This window comes from Amblyomma maculatum, chromosome 1 (assembly GCF_055883805.1).
Source record: "Amblyomma maculatum isolate TAMU_Amacu chromosome 1, ASM5588380v1, whole genome shotgun sequence".
NCBI classification, from domain to species: domain Eukaryota; kingdom Metazoa; phylum Arthropoda; class Arachnida; order Ixodida; family Ixodidae; genus Amblyomma; species Amblyomma maculatum.
Genome location: NC_139344.1, coordinates 489,065,170 through 489,085,174, shown reverse-complemented (window position 1 = coordinate 489,085,174; position 20,005 = coordinate 489,065,170). Strand labels below are relative to the sequence as shown.

At 47.1% G+C, this 20,005-nt stretch overlaps 1 protein-coding gene across 1 annotated transcript in view; it reads left to right on the top strand.

Annotated features, from left to right (window-relative positions):
* The window catches only part of LOC146210161 (WD repeat and HMG-box DNA-binding protein 1-like), a 335,137-nt gene that overhangs the window by 117,727 nt on the left and 197,405 nt on the right, over window positions 1-20,005 (top strand). Inside the window, exon 4 of the mRNA XM_084581922.1 lies at window positions 10,005-10,119. Coding sequence (XP_084438048.1) covers window positions 10,005-10,119 — 115 coding nt within the window. The remainder of the gene's footprint in view (window positions 1-10,004; window positions 10,120-20,005) is intronic.

Genomic DNA, 20,005 nt, shown 5'->3' with positions numbered 1-20,005 from the left:
GAACAGTTCTTGCACACATAAACAACCCAAAGAAAGTTTCCCAGGCCTTGAATGTCCTGAAACTACTGTCTCGAAGACTTTTTGGGTCTGACAGGGCATATCTACTGCATATCTATTGTTCTCTTGTTCATTCTAACTTGCACTATGGTGCATAGTATACAGCTCAGCAATACCGTCCTATCTGAAGCGACTGGATCCTGTCCATAATCTCTTTCTTGGGTTGTACAATGTTTACAGGACATCCCCGATACATCTGGAAATGAATTAGCCGGCTAAGGTTATCGAATTGAACAAAACGGAAAGCTGGGTCTGTTCGTAATAATCTAGGACAGCCTTATCGATCATGTCCACACTATAAATTAGGTCATATAAAAGTTCTGGGAATATAACCAGCCCCTATACATGATGCTCATTGACTACGTGAAAGCATTCGACTCGTTCGAAACTTCGCAGTCATGCAGGCATTGCGAGACGAGGGTGTAGGTAAGGCTTATGGAAAAGCACAGAACTATAGTGGCTGCACAGCACCCATACTTTTGCCGAAAGGATGTGATAAAATTCCATTTAAGAAAGGTGTTACGCAAGGAGGCCCCAAGTCGCCAGTGCTATTTACAGCTTGCTTAGATGGTGTATTCAGACATGGAATGGAAGCAGTTAGGCATCAGGGTTGATGGAGAATATCTTAGTATTCTGTGATTAAATGATAACATTAACTTGTTAAGTCCCTCACTGGACCAATTAAAAGTAGTTATTATCGATTTTAGACAGGCGAAGCTGAAAAGTAGCCATAAGATTAAAATATGCAAGGTCACGTTAACGTTGACCAGCCTGGGTAAGAAACAGCAGTTTACAATAGAATCACTGGAAGTGATAGACAAACATGTCTACATAGGACAGGTCCGGTTTACGAAACGGAAATAATTAGGAGGATAAAATTGGGATGGAGCGCATTTGGAGATATCTCCCACATAGCACCTTACCGGTTTCTTGCTAATGACGAATTGCGCACACATGAAGGACAAACGCAGGAAGAGAACAATGGAGATGGAAAGAGCGCAAGTGATCAACGGTTTTATTCATATTGGTAAGTCCTTAAATAGGGAGTGTGCACACGTGCCGTAAAAATGGCGAAGGTGGAGGGAGAAGGAAAATCGAGTGTGCGCACAAGTTCAACATGAGTCGCGCAGGAAAATCTTTTTCGCATTATACAGGTATCACTGATGCAGTCGTCGCCTTTTACTTTGATGTGGTACCCTGCTAAAAGCTCCCGAGCTCCTTTGTCGTTGACCCTGCCCAGAATCTTGATGCTCCTGGCGGCTTTCAACATTCGCATGCAATGCAGCCAGCGGGCAAGTTCGCTCCTTATCAGCACCGAGCATGCCCACCTGCATGTTCATTCACGGAGCGGCCGCCATCGTACGCACTTCTATGCTCCAGCGGGATTTCATAAGCCACACTCGAGGCAGACTTGACAAACAGTCGTTTCGTTTATCTCTTTCACCCTTGACCCTCGGGCATAACCCGGAAAGCTTTCGTGGGGCTAAAAAACTACAAGGATGAAGTAATTGTCAATTTCTGCATGCTGCGGGATACTTTGTGCTGATACGGTCAACCGTAGCCTTCTTTCGCAGCATGCATTCATAGCTCTTGCCGCGTTTTCCTTCTTTGACCTTAATAATAAGGTTCTCATCTACAGCTCAGATGACCACGAAGGGGAAGCCGGCTGAAAGAAGCCTGTTAACTTGATTATTGAAGCCGGTCTGCATTGCATGTGGGCATAACTTTGTGAGAGCAGATTCCAGGCACGAGCTAGCTATAGTTCTCTAAACTATCTTCCAGTGGATGTAGTTTTCTCTGGAGCTAACGCCAGCATATATAATGTTAGCCAAAACTGCAGATTCATGTTTTTGTCTATATAGAAGAATTTAAAAATCGAAATTTATAAAAACCTTGAGATCTCCCTGGTTAGTAAACTCGTAGTTCAGGGAGTGGTCAATAGCAGATAGGAATATATTATAGAGGGTCGGGGGGCACATGAACCTATGCAAATGCCCCGCCGTTGCACATAACGAGAGAAAGAAAACTTTATTTGAAAAAAAAGAGGGGAGGCAGTGAGTGGAGTTACTTCACAACCCAAGTGGCCTGGGCTGCCGCTCTTGGCCGGGGTACCAGTCAACGCTGGATAGATAGGTCTCAGCATAGCAGAGTGGCCTCCCACTGCGCGTCCGAGTGAGTGAGTGAGTGAACTTTATTAACAGCTCAGGGATCTTTTTCTTCGCCTCTTAAGCCGAGGCTGACGAGCGGTTGGCGTCCCCAGTCCAGGGCACCACTGGCTTTCGCCAGTTTGCGAGCTCTTGTGACCAGGTAGAGCTAAGCCTCCGGGTCAGAGCTGGCCAGCAAAGCCTCCCACTGTCTTTCATTCCGAATGGCGTATGTTTATGTCTGCCGGTTTGGGGCCCGTGCACCCCCATGTGATGTGGTAGGCGGTGGGCCGGTCGCTTACCAAGGGCATATGTCTGTGTAGTGTTTTGGGAAAACGATGCTGTATAGAGATATGTTGGGGAAAGCGTTGGTCTGGAGTTGTCTCCACTCCCACGTTTCCTGTGCATTTAGCCCCTTATGTGGAGGGGGCAAATCCGACATTGTTGGCCTAGGTACTTAATTCATGCGTCACAAGCCGCGTGGATCGAAGGGGTGGTTGTGAGATCGGGGATTGTGGCCGCTCGGTTTTCGTGACCTCGAGCTAGCCTTTCCGCGACCTCATTACTGTACAACTCGGAGTGCTCCGGGACCCAAGTAATCTGATGTTTCAGCAACGAATTTGTAGCCAATGTATTAGTTGTGAAGTGAGCTAATTTTGTAGGCATTCTGCCTGCAAAAAAGAACCGACACGCCGCTTGTGAGTCAGTGATTACGTGAAGCTCTCGGTTGGTCGCGTCTTCGTAGGTAACGGCCCGCACGATCGCCGCAAATTCCGTATTTATGAACGTGCAGCGGGGGATGGAGATAATGGAGACTTCTGTGTAAGAAGAGTCCACCACCACGGCTGTTGCTGGGGGTCGATGTATGGCTTTACAGACAAACACTCACATAGACAGTTTTCGGACTGCGTTTCACAGCTCAATTCAGGTAATTCACTCGGGCGTTTCTTCTGCCTTTGTTGCTGACTAGAGACATGTTTTTGGGAGTGGGGCCGCATGTACTGTTGCCCGGAATGAAACAGGAATATTAGTCAATGGCTGAATTGCTTGTAGGTCCACCGGATAGCCAACGCACTCGAGAATGAGCCAGCCTATCTCAGGAGGACAGCCTCTTGAACTTCTTCAAATGTGTTGTGCAGTCCAAGAGCTTCCAGTTTGACATTGGAAGTGTGTGGTGGAAGGCCTAATGCGTTCTTGTACGCTGCATTTATCATTGCAATAAAGTTGTTGAGATCTCTTCGGAGCAGGGTGAAGTAGGGGAGTCCATAAGAGAGGCGACTGTTGACAAGCGCTTGCACCAGACGGAGAGTGTCTTTTTACCGCATGCATTTTCAGTTTCGCCACCCGGCAGATCATTTTAGAGATATGCTGTGTTGTAGTCGTGAGGAGGTGGACCACGTGGTTTACCTTTCAATCACTCCGGAGCCAGAGACCCAGAATCCGCATGAGTGGTACTTCCTAGATTGGGACCCCATGCAGGAGGATGTTAATAGGGCCTGACGATGTGTAGTGGTGTTGATGTATGAGGATGACTTCAGATTTATCGGGGCAGCATCAGAGCCCGCATTGAAAAGCCTTTGTTTCCAGGCAAGTTGCTGCTGCCTAAAGTGTTTCTTTCTTCTGGTCTAGAGAGCTGGTTGTTGTCCAGATCGTAATGCCATCAGCATAGAGGGTGTATCTGATGTTCGGGACCTGTTGCAGATCTCTTGCTACTCCGATCATGGCGATGCTGAAGAGAAGCGGAGAAATTATCGATCCTTGTGGCATGCCCTTGTTTGGCATGTCTCGAAGATCTGATCTCGTCACCCATTCCTATTGTCGGTATTCGGTTGGGCAAAAGGTCTTGGCGTATTGGTATTGGAAATAACCTTCGCTGCAGTTTAGGTGATAGAGCTCGAAGAGGATTGCCTTGTGAGGCGCGTTATCAAACGCGCCTCATTTTTGAGGTCTAGCGCCATAATGAGGGGCTTGCCTCTTCTCGGAACGTTGAAAAGTAACTCCTTCTTGAGGAGAAGCAAGCGTCTTGCGTGGACAGGCTGGACCTGAAACCGATCATGGAGGAATGAATGGAAGAGTCAGTTATCTTCTATCAAGTGTTGAAGTTGCGTCTGGATGACTCGCTCGTAGATCTTACTCAGGCTCGAGGTGAGTGATATGGGTCGCAGCGTTTCAATCGCCGGCTTCTTGCCCTGTTTCGGAATTACGACCATCTTCGAGCGTTTCCACTCAGAGGGAACTTCATTCTCCCGCAGCGAGTCGTTCAGGTACTTATGAGGTCGCTGATCTGTGACTTGCTGAAGTTGCGAATCATGCCGTTGTTGATCTTGTCGGCTCCCGCCGCCGCGTTGCGGGTGCATGATGGAATTGTGGCGTACACTTCGGCTTCAGAGATGGGAGCATCGAGAGCCGGATTTTCATCGCCCTGGTAAGTCAAAGAGCAGGGCTGAGAGGTGCTGGTGCCGATGCATTTGTCCTTTAGAGCCGGAAGCAGCGTGACGTCGGCCCACCGGAAAAAATTAACCACGATTACGTTACTTCCTAATGCGAAATTTGAGCGCAGCTCATCACCAGTTTCACCTTTTCGATAGATTGAGGCAAAGATGTCGAGCAAGACACATATGTACAATTACAGACATCTTTTTAAATTTTTCACACTTATTCATTCAAGAAACACTTCACTAACAGTTCTGGGCTGTCATGAAAGAAGCTTTGTTGTTGAAGAAATGAAGAGAGCAATTGAGTTATCTGGAGGTTGCGGGAAGCAGCGCGTGGGCTCATAGGAACGTTGCGACCAGAGAGCAGCAGCTGACGCCACTAGCTAGTGAAGCGAGTGAGAACGGGATGCACGCACCGTGATCCGCTGATAGCGAGCCGGCGCCTCGGCAACCGGAGGGCACCCCCGCCGCCACGCAGGAATAGGGGGGACCCCCTCCTCCTCTTTTTGCATGACGGTGATGGTGTTCTACGCAGTCACGTTGTCTTGACTCGCTAGCGGCGGCAGCGGCATAAGTCAGTCGCTGCTAGCGCTGCCTCCGGCGCCCCCCCCCCCCCTTCCTTTGCTCGTGTTCTCCGGTTGCAGCTCACAATCGGGCCCCCATCGTTCGCCGCTGAGTGTCCCCCCTCCCCCCCCTATTCCTGCAAGGCTGTGGTTGCCGAAGCGCCGGCTCGAACTGGGGGGATGAAGGGGGGCCAAACTGGTTACGAGGCCGACGACGACGCGAAACCCAGGAACGGGCGCCAAATAGCTTCGCTCTAAAAAGGTGAGCAATATACTTCAGGGTGCGGGTAGACGCGGATTTCGATTTAGAGGGGTCAGTGAGGTTCCGCAGGATTACCCAGGTATGGGAGGTTCCCAGCGTTCCTCGCAGTGACTCACAAAAGTGTTGCCAATTTCGCTGTGCTAGGTTGGTGGCGTACGTGTGGGCTTCCTGCGTGAGCTGTGCAATCCGCAGTCGGAGAGGTCTGTTTAGGCGCTGTCCTTTCCATCGCCTAACAAGGCGGCTGCGCTTCTGCCATAGCTTGAGAAGATAGCGGTCTACCTCTGGGGCTTCCCGTGTGCGTTGCATTTTTTCTGTGACTTTCTGGTGTGCTTATCTGATGTCTTCACTCCAGTTCTGCATGGACTGGACTGAACCTGATGGAGCGTATGCGTTGCAGAATTTACGCCAGTCGGTGATGCGGGCAGCGCCCAGACCCTTTGGATTTTGGTAGATAATATGGATGCACTTAGTATGCAGTGGTCGCTTGTCAAGGTTTGCTCGAGTTCGTTCATGTAGCCTCAGCAACGTTCTTGATCAGGGTGAGGTTCGGGCAGGAATCACGGGTGACGCTGTTGCCTTCCCTGGGCGGACATAGAGGGTCGGAGAGGAGTTCCAGGCCGAGGGCTTCTATTGCTCTCGCGACTGTCATTCCTGCTGCTGAGTTTGTCTGGTACCCCCAGTCCTGGTGGGGCGCGTTGAAGCCCCCGATTATGATCAGCCCATTTGCTTGCGCCATTCTGCTGGCTTCGGATAGGAGGTTGGTGAAGTCGGCCTTTTCGGGTCGTGGCGGCTTGTATGTGTTGATGACGAATCTACTCTTCCTACCCTGTTTGTTAGGCACTATTTCTATCGCCAAGTGCTCAACATCCGGTTCGGATAAAGAGTGCTCAATGACAGTAATAGCGTTTGCGACGAGGATTGCAACCGTTGGCATATGAGGCTGGCGGACTATTAAGAGCGGGCTAGCATCGGTTTCCTGTCGGCTTCTACCTCTTGCGAACGGATAATGTCATGTCTGCTGAGGGGGGTGCAGAAATATTGTTGCATTAAACCCTGCTCTCGTCTGGAACTCCTACTGTTCCATTGCTATATTTCTATGTGTTCGACGTGTGGGTATGGGATATCAACGAGGAAGGGACGCGAGGCAGCCTGACTACTAAGGCCGGTACTGAGTTCGGGCGCGGATTTTGTCCGACCCATCGTGCAAAACTGCGTGACTTATGTCCCGCATGATGATTCGAAGTGCAACCGGCAGCAGCACAGGGGCGCACTTAACGTTGGGTTCCCGGACGGAGCTAGGGCAAGCCGAAAATGTTTCAATAACGTGAACACTGTCCGGAGCGATGAGGAAAAGAGAGCCTGGCCGTACAGGAACAAGGGTTCAGATGAAGAGTGTGGTTCCGATGATTGCTGCAATGAGTTCCTCTGGCCTTATATCGAGATCAACCATAGCCAGTCGAACATGCAGGTACCGCTGCTTGGGAATTCGGGTATTGGCGGAGGTCTGCATGGCCTCGATCCATGAAATGGCGGCCTTCAGACGGTCGAGGTCCTCAGGCTCCCTGGCGGTAATCGTCAGAGCACAGCAGGAGGTCCGGAGAGTAACAGCTCTAATGTCCGCTTCTGGATCGATGTTCGCCTTGAGCAGAACTGCCACCTCGCTGTTTACGTCGCCCAAGTACACAACAGAAGTTAGGAACGTCTGTTGCGGCTGGTGATCCGGGCAGGAGTCTCCAGACTGAGGAGGCCCAAACTGGTCAGAGGTTGCAGCAGGAGTTGCTATGGTAGCGTCTTCCTCTAGATGAGGTTCTGAAGCACCGCTCAACGCAGCAGCATATGTCCGAGGAACCTGATGTTGCCAGCTCACGTCACAGAGGTCTGCCGCAGCCGTGGTGTCCCGGGTAATCACGCCAGCAAGCCGCATTCCGAGCACACCTAGTTCATGTTCTCGCACAGCCAAAGTTGTCCGGAACATTTGTGAATGACTCAGCTCAGCAACTGCACACGCGAAGTGCGCAGTTTGACGGTACAGGGCACAGACCAGAGGCAAGAGGACAGAACTAGTTGCGGGACCAATCTTGTTATCCTTGTCCAGAATTACCGCAACGACCTCCTCATGGACCCTTATGGCATCAGTGTCCGTACCAAGCTCCAAGCGGATGTATTCCCCCCGAGTCCGCAACTCGCAACTCCGCAACTCGAGTCCACAACTCCGAGTCCGCAGTTTACAGCAGCGGAATGCCCGGGAGCCCCGAGGGCTGAGAGATGTTGGATTCTGAATAGGGACTGACGGAGGTGGAGACGGGGTGGAGCTCCCAAAGCGCACCAGGAGGTGCAAGGACGCCTGGATGGTCTGAGGCCTGGTCCGCAACGTTGTTAGGAGCCGTGCGACAGGAGGACGCGTCGCACAGAGACGATGGGCTGCCTGGAACAGCCTCGTCGGCTATGGCCAAACAGGCAGCCGGTAGGCCTAACCAGCCAGCACCAAGAGCCCAGAACGGTAAACAACCGATGCAAGAGCACGGACCGCCAGGAAGGAGGCCACTCGGAAATTTTTCCAGGTCTCACCGGGCCCCACCGAGCAACATGGGCAACAAGACACTTGGCAAATAATATAAAAGCCAAGTATAAGTGAAGCGAAAAGAAGCGCCTTCCATCCAGCCTTCTTGAATAAGAAATCTTGAATGAAATAAATGTGGCTTGCAAGGTAAACTCAAGCAAATAAATTAATCTGTTTACTGGCACAGCACCTCAGTTTTGAAAATTCATTAGGATACTTTTTTCAATACATTCCCTGACGGTTACAAAGAGTTCACCTTGAGTAATACAATAAAACATATTTCATATCAACAGAAAAAGCATATCTAATGTGAGGATTGTTATCCAATTAACGTGCATCACTTGAGTTCTTTCTGTCGAAAGAATCTTCAATCTGTAAAGCACGCAGGTATTTGTGCAAATATTGGGTAATCAAAAACTGCCACGTACCCTTCTCGACGACAACAGTTTTGAACGGCACTGAGCCTTTGCTAGTTTTAGGTGTAAAGAAAACCGACAATGCTTTCAGTAGCAGGCTTGGGTATTGTGAGAGGAGGACATTACACATCGATCATTTTTTGAATGATTATGCCGTAGGTTTTAGGCAGTAGCTTGGCCAGGCTTAATAAATTGTGCATCATTTTGTATAATAAATACTGTTGCATCATTGCGTATTAATGAATGGTGCATCACTCTAAATACTGAAATCTGTCTTTCGCATCACGACAAAAATAACGACCATGCTCATTTGCTTATTGCGTCAACAGGACACATATAAGAGAAACCTTTGAATATAAATACTTAGGCGTAACGATTACGCTCTATCGTGGTCGCAGTATATTGCGAACGTTGGCGCCTCCGCACCCGCGTAATTACTTTGTCTAAATAAAATTTATTCTCTCTCTCTCTGCATTCCGTACACCTGGCTTCCTTTATCATAAACTAAAAGCAGCACGTTCGGATTTGAATCTTCTAGTGCACAGAACACATAATACCTACGTTGGAATACACCACAATAGCTTGGGACCATTTTACACAAAGGATAAATATAAGGTGGAAATGGTTTATAGGCGAACAATGTACACCACAATAGCTTGGGACCATATTACATAAAGGATAAATATAAGTTGGAAATGGTTTATAGGCGAACAATGTGGTTTTTGATAGGTATAGGTCTACTGATTTACAGTCAAAGAAAGTTAGGTGGCTGGATGAGGTTACGAAGTTCGCAGGGGTCAAGTGGATGCAGCTAACACAGGAGCGGGTTAATTGGAGGAATATGGAGAGGCATTCGCCTTGCTGTGGGTATAGTCAGGCTGATGATGATGATGATTCGCAGCCGCAACTACCGGCTGACAACAAGATCTTTAAGAGCCGCGATCATTTATAGAACTAAAATTTCATTTCACGGTGCACGTCGTCACGTTTAATGCATGGACATACATCCAACCCTATCTGTCACAAGTCATCGTCATGCTCACAACTTGCTTCGTTTCCGCGCGCTATCTTGTATAAAAGTTTTCTTCCGTCCTACCGTCATTCAATGGGAGGACATGCGTTCTGAAATTTTCTGGATGGTAATTTTGAAAATCACTGCATATGTGTTTTTCACAGTGTTTCATTGTTTTTCTTTGTGATGTTATCTCATCGTCTGTGGAAATCACTCTTCTTTCTTCTGTGGGAATGCATGTCGGTTTTCTTGTGAGTTTGCCAATGGCACTTAATGGCACAACTGGTTTCGTTTTTTTTTCGTTTTTTATTTTGTTCCTGATGCCGAGGGCAATAGCACGCATATTCTTTTTTGTTAAGTTACTTGATGTTAGCAGAAATATGCCCACCTGCTTGGTCTTATTCAGACTGCAGTATGTACAACATAATTAGATCTGCTTGCACTGGTTAAAGTGAAGCAAATGTGGAAAAAAAGACATCTCCGTCATTTGGCAAGCTTGCCTATTTTCGTACTAGCCTTCAAGAGCAGTGGATTCACCTTGAGTCTGTTGCGCAGGTACCGAGGAGCGCCAGGCGGTGTGGGCTCAGCGGCTTTCCATCAGGGATGGACCCGTAGGCAGCGCTTGTCTGGCCCTTCCCATGCGTCCGAGGACAACAGTGGTATGGGTGGGGTGAGTTGTTCGAGTCATGTAAAATAGAGACATTTTTACAGTCCATCATCATCATCATCATCATCATCATCATCAGCCTGATTATACCTACTGCAGGGCGAAGGCCTCTCCCATATTTCTCCACTTAACCCGGTGCTAGCTGCACCCACTGGACCCCTGCGAACTTCTTAATCTCATCCGCCCACCTAACTTTCTGCCGCCCCCTGCTACGCTTTCCTTCTCTTGGAATCCAGTTTTTTACCCTCAGCGACCATCGGTTATCCTCTCTTCGCACTACATGTCCTGCCCATGTCCATATCTTCTTAATTTCCACTAGAATGTCGGTAACTTGAGTTATTTCTCTGACCCACTCTGCACACTTTCTATCTCTTAATGTTACCCGTACCATTTTTCGTTCCATAGCCCTCTGGGTTGTCCTCAACTTAAGTAGAACTCTCTTGGTTAGCCTCCACGTTTCAGCTCCATAGGTGAGTACAGGCAAGATACAGTACTTACGGAGTCCTTAAGTCAGTCCTTACATTGCTTAAGTTTCCAACTCAAGGCGGTGTTGCAGGTTCCAGCGCTGCAGACTCGGCTTGTTAGCTTGCCGGGGTAAGCGCACTAATGTCACGTGCAGAGAAATCAAAGACCGAAGACTGATATGAATGCACGCACAAATGCGTCAACTGCAGCGGTGCACATGGTGCGTTTTCCAGACTGGGCTCGGTCAGGGAAATCGAGACAGAAATAAGCATGAAAACCACAAAGAACTTGTAATATTGTGAGACCCGAAAATGGCTCTACGTACAGCAGAATGGTACATAACCTGAAGCAGCCACGCGGGCATCGCCAACGCTTCCAATTTCAGTCTGCACACAGGTCGATCTACTGAACCGGGTGTCCACGGAATTTTCAGCTTTCAGTGAAGAAAGTGGGAACCTGGATGTCGAAATCCAGAGCACCATTTTCGCACCTACTGTACAGTCCATGTTCTAAACAGAAAATGACTGGGACCAGTCCTGTCGATTCACATTCTTCTGGTTTTTGTTCCTTCTGCGCCATGTTTTTCTGCTTCAAACACGGCTTCGAACCAATTAGCCCAAGCAAAAGCTTTTCTATGGCACAGTCTAAAGGCCTGAAAATTTCGCGAAATAAGCACGCGTTCACCACCGGAGGCCCTCATTTCCTGTCTTCGGGCCGACCTCTTCGGTGGCAGCAACCAGAACGGCACTGCTGAACTTGACCAGTCTGTCCCCCTACACGCAAAGAAGGCAGCTACTGTGCCAACAGACCCCGATAGTGTAGCGAAGCCTGGCCCAGCCGCACCATCAACAGTAGAGGATATGAATGTCAGCAACAGCCTGCTTATTATATCCAAACATCAGCCGCGGCACCTCCACAGTACCAAATTGGCAATGAATTCACCTCCCAGTTCACGACTCCTAGAAAAAAAGGAGAATAAAACATCAGCATCTGCCGGACTATATCCACTGCAGGGCAGATGTGTCTCGCACATTCCTCCAATTAACCCGGTCCAGTGCTAGCTGCGTCCCCTTGACCCCTGTCAACGCCTCAACTTAATCCGCCCACGCAACTTTCTGCCCCCCCCCCCCTGCTACGTTTTCTTTCCCTTGGAAGCCAGTTTATTACCCTAAGCAACCATCCGTTATCCTGTCTTGGCACTAAATGTCTTGCCTATACCCATTTCTTCTTCTTGATTTCTACTAAAATGTCAGTAACTTGAGTTATCCCTCTGATCCACTCTGCACGCTTACCATCTTTTAACCTTAGCCCTACCATTTTTCGTTCCATACAGCCCTATGCGTTGTCCTCAACGTAAGAGAACTCTCTTGGTTAGCCTCCACGTTTCAGATAGGTGATCGTGCAGGTAAGGGACAACTGTTGTATACTTTCCTCTTGAGCAATACCGGTAAGTTTCTAGTAATAATCTGCGAGTACTTGTCATTGCGCTCCATCTCACTCTTATACACCTTGTTATTGTCTTTTCATGTTCCGGGTCTGCGGTTACTACCTGTCATAAGGAGATATATACGCCTAGCAGGCGAATAGTTTGCTGCCTAACGTGAACTTCTGTTCCTTCCCGAGGCTGTCATTACTTTAGTCTTCTACATATTGATTTTCAAAGGTCATCAATCATCATTTGTAGTAGATCCACCCGAGTTACTTAGCAAGGCAATGTCATCAGCAAATCGGAAATTACTGAGGTATTCTTCATCTAACCTTATACTTGACTGCTCCCATTCCAAGTCTCTGAATACTTCCTCTAAGCAAGCTGTGAATAGTACTGGGGAGATTGTGTCTCCTTGCCTAACACCTTTCTTTATTGGAATTTTGTTACTTTCTTTATGCAGAACTATGGTTGCTGTGCAGCCACTATATATATCCTTCAGCACTTTCACGTACGGCTCGTCTACCCCCTGATTTCGCAATCGCCGAGGTTTCAACTGAGTCAAATGCTTTTTCGTAATCAATGAATGCTATGTATAAGGGCTGCTTATATTCCGAGCATTTTTCTATCACCTGATTGATGGTATGGATATGATCGATAGTTGACTACCGTTCCCGAAAACCTGCTTGATCCTTTGCTTGATAGCAGTATAAGGGTGTCCTGATTCTATTAGGGATTACCTTAGTAAATACCGTATACGTAACAGACAGTAAGCTGATTGGTCTGTAATTTTTAAAGTCCTTAGAGTCCCCTTTCTAATGAATGAGGATAATGTTTGCATTCTTCCATGGTTCCGGTACCGTCGATGACATCAGGCACTGCGTATACAGGGTGGCCAGCTTTTCTATCACGATATCCCGCCCGTTCTTCAGCAAATCTGAAGTTAACTGATCCTTTCCAGCTGATTTCCCCCTTTTCATATCTTCTAATGCTTTCTTGACCTCGTCCTTCGTAACTGGTGGAACGTCTGACTGTTTTTCCCTACCGCCAATCTCCTTACGGTCCTGAGTACTTTGGCTACTGTAGAGATCTGTATAGAACTCCTCGGCTACTTTGACTATCTTGTCCATATTCGTGATGATGCTGCCTTCCTTGTCCCTTATCGCATACATCTGGTTTTTGCCTATGCCTAATTTCTTCTTTACCGCTTTAAGGCTTCCCCCGTTCTTTACAGCATGCTCAATTTTCTCCATGTTATACTTCCTTATATCAGCCACCTTGCGCGTATTTATTAGCTTTGTTGTCACGGCCAATTCAATCTGATCTGTTGGATTGGAAGCTTTTATACTCTGGCGTTTCTTAATCAAATCTTTCGTCTCCTTAGACAGCTTACCGGTATCCTCTCTAACTATCCTACCGCCTACTTCTACCGCACATTCAGAAATGATATCTCTGAAATCATTGTTCATTGCTTCTAGGGTAATGTCGCCATCCTCGTTTAGAGCTGAATATCTATTCTGTAGCGAGATCCTGAACTCTTCGGCCCTCCCCCTCACCGCTAATTCGTTGATGGGTTTCTTTCTTACTAATTTGTTGCGTTCCTTCTTCAGATTTAGGCGTATTCGGGACCTCACCATCCTCGCACTTTCCCGATTACGATGCAGTGACCATAGGATGGTGAGGTCCTGTGAGGTCCAGAGGCTCAGTATTGTTACACTTCAGTTTTGTTATGTTCAATGCGTCCTTATATCGGCCACTTTGCGCTTAGATTAGCTTTGATGTCTCTGTGTCTGGCCTGTATGGGACACTGATATTTTGGCGTTAATAATAAAATATTTTGTCATAATAAACTGTTTACCAGTATCCTTTCTATCTATCCTATCGCCTACTTCTACAGCGCACTCAGTAGCGTTATCTCTGAGATGTTGTTAATTGCTTTTAGGCTAATGTCGTTATCCTCAAATAGAGCGGAATATCTATTTCTTAGAGAGATCTTGTACTCTTCTGCCCCCCCTCTCACCGCTAATTCGTTGATGGACTACTTCTTACTTATCTGTTTCGTTCCCTCTTCAAATTTAGACTAATTCGAGACTTTAGACCCGGTGGTCACTGCATCGCACTTTTCCAATTACCTCTACATTCTGCATAATGGCGGGGTTAGAACACATTATGATGCCAATTTCATTGTAGTCTCTCCGTTAGGACATTTAGATGGCTACTTCCGGTTCTTGCGTTTGCTGAAGAAGGTATTCATGATTCTTCAATAATTGCGCTCTGCACCAGTGCCCTTGTCACCCACTGCCTGGTCTCATGCCTGCTTTTCCGCTACCTTGCCTTTGAAGTCGCCCATTCATGCAGTGTACTGAGTGTTTCCTTTCCGCATTGCCGATACCTCATCTTCTTAGAGGCTTTCATCTGTCTGGTCATCATGACTACATGTAGATGCGTAGGCCTGTACAACGTTCAGTTTATGCCGCCCAATAAGTTTGATTGCAATGCCTGCCACTCTTTTAATAGAATTCATCTATGTAGTTGTTGACAAGGAAGCCTACTTCTAGTTCTCGCCTCGCCGGCAGTCCTCGAGAGCACTGTCCGTCCTTCAGTGCAGTACGTGCCTCCTTAATTCACTAAGCAATTTGACATTCCATTTCATACCCTCTGATTGTCTAACAGTATTTCTAAAATAGCTTCATTAGGTAGGGTTCTAGCGTTAAACGTTGCCAGGGTCAGTTTCTAAATACAGCCAGTCCAGCGGAGCTAGAGATTCTTCGCACCCCCGCTGCATCACAGGTCTGACCGTCAACCAGGTCAGTTTTTTCGCAACTGCTGATGACTGAGGGCCGCGTATTTTCTAGAACTAATCGTGGGAGGTATTGACCAATTACTGCCCCAGATTGGCGAACTCCTGTTCTGGTGAGTGAATGCGTTGCCGGAGGTGTTCACCGGCATCAGGTCGCAACCCAAATCTGTTTATGCAATTTCTTCGACACGCGGATTTGCCTTTTTGTTTGTCCAGTGAAGAATTGCCCGGCACCGGGATTCAAACCACGGTCCTCTTGCATACGAGGCGTATGTTCCACTTCTACGCCACTGCTACGCTGATAATAAGTAACATTCCCCGATTTCCACCTTAATACAATGGCTAATTTAATGCAGTGAAAGTGTGGAGGCTTATACAGAATTTACATAAACATAGATATCCTCACAACAATGCCGCCCATGGTTATGTGCTTTCAAGAAACAAGCCTTGGGCCACAGCCCACAAATATCTTCAAAACAATGTAACGTTTTTTTTTTTGTTTTTTTTGAAAAGACGGAATGCAGGCTAGAAGGCTGTCAGGAGGCGTGTAACTTCGAGACCAACCGGTATGACTTTGAGAGCAGTTCCATTAACACACACTTTGAAGCAGTAGCTGTACATATCATTAGCTATATTGCACTTACAATATGCGTAGTGCAATACTGCCACGAGTTACCATGCATGAGTTAAACGTCACTGAAAAATTGCTATATCTATGTATGATGGTTTTGGGGATCTTCACTCTTCATTTTGGGGAAGTGAACATACAGATTCAAGAGGCCAAGCTATAGAATAATTTATGCTGTCAAATAACATGTTTAATGAACACGGGGAAGGCTACATATTGCTGCTCAAGCTCAGCAAAATGAGTTTCCTGATCTGGCTTTTAAATGAGCATCAATTAATAAATATTTTCTTAGGGATGTTTTAAATGACCCGAGAGGGAGTGAACATTTACCCACAGGTTTAAGTTACCTATCAGGATATTGATGAACGTTTTTTTTTAAACATGTTGACGTGTTCGACCTCGCTCGAGATCAGCCACCACCGATTCCCCCTTTGCGCACCCATCAAAATTGTTTATTCACACATACCTACATCCACTGAAGGCATTATCAACAACGAAGTCAAGCATAAACAAGTGCCATAGTCATTCAATCAATACGCGGAAGAGCCATGCAATACAGCAAAATCAAGCGCACACTAAATGATAAAAAGCTAAGATTGCGTGATGTTTTGAATAAAAGCACGAAACGCTTCCACATATGTGCAGTCAACGATATTTTTATGGAGTTTCTTCCAAACAGATATGCGGAAAGAAAGAGTTCTAACAAACGTTAGTTCGACATTTCCCGCACCTTCGAAGCATGACGTGGAAATACAAAATATGGCAGCTGGACGTAGTGAGCTTTGTCAATTCTAGTTTTGCTGAAATAGATAAATAGAAGATTTCTAGTTTGCGGCGCATGCGCCTATTACAGAGTAGTTCGCAGCTAAAAGATTCCCTATTGCTTCATTGGCGACAAAGGGGGCTGTGTACGGTTGTGTACGCGTTCCTAACCATCCGACAATGTAATCATACATGGATCCCACACCGCACCATCATGCTTAATAATAGGTCTAATGTGTGGCAGGTATTCTTTTGTATTTTCGGGGCTTTATGAAAATTACGCTGGAAGAAATTCAACATTGTCTATCATATACCCAATGTGGTTTCTCCATCTAAGGTCTTTCCTAAATACACACCGAGGTACCTGAATTCTAAAACGTTTTCCAAAAAAGTAGAACTCAAACCCAGAGTTTATAGGGTTACGTTTTCGTGTAAACGCAGCATGTTTACATTTATTTGAATTCATTTTCCACTTGATGCACCACTGGTGTTTGGATTTTGCGCAGGATGCGAGCTTCATGTTCGATGACTATCGGGCTGGACACGAAAAAGTCGTCGGCATAAAATGTTCTCGACATTATTGTTCATAAAAATGAAAAGCTACAATGGCCACAAAAGTGACCTCTGAGGTACACCGCAGATAATATCTGCAGAACGGGATATAACAGCATTAATGACAACATATTGTTATATATTGTCACGTAGTGGTGACAAGGCTGTTTACACCAAAAGAAGGCTTGATGCTACTGAAATCAACTCTTTACTGGGCTGACTTGGGCCCGCAAAAGAACTAAGCAACTCGGCGGCGGCGATAGCAACAAACGTGCTCGTCGATCATCGAACAAAGAATGAACGCTCAATTTAAAGGCTGCTCAGAACAATATAGATAACGTCGCAAACTGCTACTAGTACAAGATCTCGGCGCATCGTTCGCAACAAAGAAGGTGATAACGCGTCGTAGACAACGAGCATGAACGAACACGGGATACAGAATCGATACGCGTACCAGAATCACAGTGATAAGGACGCATGCCGGCGGCTGTTAAAAAACAACAAATACAGTTTTGAAGATTTCACGGCATTACTCCCCCCTTAAAAAGCATCGCCTCGGTGTTCCAAAATAAACAAAGCAACTTAAATAGAAACATTACAAAGTTTAAACACCACGGATTCTTTACCGTAATAAGGCTTCCGACGTACAACATGTGCGATTTCTGGGCGCGCGCGTCGCCGTTGTGATGCTGTCGTACCGTCGAGAATTACTGCATATAGTCCAGTTGTCCGACACGGCGAAGGATTTTGTATGGCCCAAACTATCGACGCAGCAGCTTTTCACTTAGTCCACGAAGGCGAATTGGAGTCCAAACACTTGGTCTCCTCGATTGTCATCTGCGTGGCGTCGTCGTAAGTTGTATCGTCGGGTGTCGGTGCGCTGTTGGTCTTTAATTCGTAGCCGTGTGAGTCGTCGGGCTTCCTCTGCACGCTGCAGGTAGGCGGCGACGTCAAAGTTGTCCTCGTAAATTACGTGCGGCAGCATTGCGTCGAGCGTCGTCGTGGGCTGCCTGCCGTACACAAGCTTGAACGGGGTCGCTCTGGTCGTCTCCTGGACTGCCATGTTATACGCGAAATCCACGTACGGCACGATGGCATCCCAGGTCTTCTGTTCAGCGTCGACATACATGGCGATCATGTCCGAGATCGTTTTGTTCAGGCCCTCCGTAATTCCATTGGTCTGGGGACGGTATGTAGTTGTTTGTCGATGGCTTGTATGACTGTATTCTAGGATGGCTTGCGTCAACTCTGCCGTAAACGCCGTTCCCCTGTCCGTGATGAGCACTTCTGGGGCGCCATGTCGCAAGAGAATTTCTTCGACAAAAAATTTGGCAACTTCTGCCGCGGTACCATTGGGCAGTGCCTTTGGGTCGGCGTAACGGGTAAGGCAGTCAGTGGCCACGATGATCCACTTGTAACCTATAGATGAAGCTGGAAATCCTGCAGCGGTGGCGTAGCGGTAGAACATCCGCCTCGCATGCAAGAGGACCGGGGCTGAAATCCCGGTGCCGCCGGGATTTGAGCGGGATTTAAAAAAAAAAAGAAAAAAGAAATACCCGCGTGTCGATGGAATTGCATAAACTGGTTTGGGGTGCGACCTGATGCCGGTGAACACCTCCGGCAACGCACTCCCTCACAAGAACAGGATTTGGCCACCCTGGTGCAGTAATTGGCCATAACCTCTCATGATAAGGTCCATAAAACCCCGGCCCTCAGTCACCAGTGGCTGCGGAACAACTAACCACGGCGGCTGTCAGACCTGTGACGCAGCACGGGGTGCTAAGAACTTCTGGCTCCGCTGGACAGGCCGCCATTGGAAACTGACCCTGGCAACGTTTAACGTTAGAACCCTAGCTAGTGAAGCTAGCTTAGCAGTGCTGTTAGAGCAACCAGAATGTAGGAAATGGGATGTCATGGGGCTTAGTGAGGTTAGGAGGCCGAATGAGGCATATACTGTATTGAAGGATGGGCATGTACTCTGTTATCGACGCTTACCAGAGAGGCGACAACTAGGAGTAGGTTTCCATGTCAATAAGTATATAGCGGGTAATATAGATGAATTCCATAGTATTAATGAGAGGGTGGCAGTCATCGGGATTAAGCTTAATAAGCGGTAAACACTGAAGGTTGTACAGGCCTATGCACCTACACGTAGTTATGATGACCACGCAGTTGAAAGCTTCTATGAAGATGTAGAATCGGCAATGCGAAAAGTTAAGACGCAGTATGCTGTACTAAAGGGCGACTTCAATGCCAAGGTAGGGAAAAAGCAGGCAGGAGACCAGGCAGTAGGTGACTGTGGCATTGGTTCTTGGAATAGCAGGGGGGAGTTATTAGTTTAGTTTGCAGCGCGCAATAACTTAAGAATCATGAATACCTTCTTCAGCTAACGGAAGAACCGGAAATGGACATGGAAAAGTCCTAACGCGGAGACTAAATATGAAATTGACTTCGTAATGTGTTCAACCCCCGCCATGGCGCAAGATTTAGAGGTAATCGGGAAAGTGCGATGCAGTGACGACAGGATGGTGAGGTCCCGAATTAGCCTAAATATGAAGAAGGAACGCAACAGATTAGTAAGAAAGAAACCCATCAACGAATTAGCGGTGAGGGGGAGGGCAGAATTCAGGATCTCGCTACAGAATAAATATTCAGCTCTAACCGAGGAGGGCGACATTACCCTAGAATCAATGAACAATAATTTCAGACATATCATTACTGAGTGTGCGGTAGAAGTAGGCGGTAGGATAGTTAGAGAGGATACCGGTAAGCTGTCTAAAGAGACGAAAGATTTGATTAAGAAACGCCAGAGTATGAAAGCTTCCAATCGAACAGACCAGATCAAATTGGCCGAGATATCAAAGCTAATCAATAAGCGCAAGGTGACTGATATAAGGAAGTATAACAGGGAGAAAATGAACAGGCTGTAAAGAACGGGGGAAACCCTAAAGCGGTAAAGCAGAAATTGGGCATAGGCAAAAACCAGATGTATGCGATAAGGGACAAGGCGGGCAACTTCATCACGAATATGGACAAGATAGTCAAAGTAGCCCAGGAATTCTATACAGATCTCTACAGCAGCCAAAGTAGTCAGGATCGTAACGAGATTGGCGGCAGGGAAAAACAGTCAGACGTTCCACCAGTGACGAAAGACGAGGTCAAGAAAGCATTAGAAACTATGAAAAGGGGAAAATCAGCTGGAGAGGATCAGGTAACTACATATTTGCTAAAGGAAGGGGGGGATATCGTGCTAGAG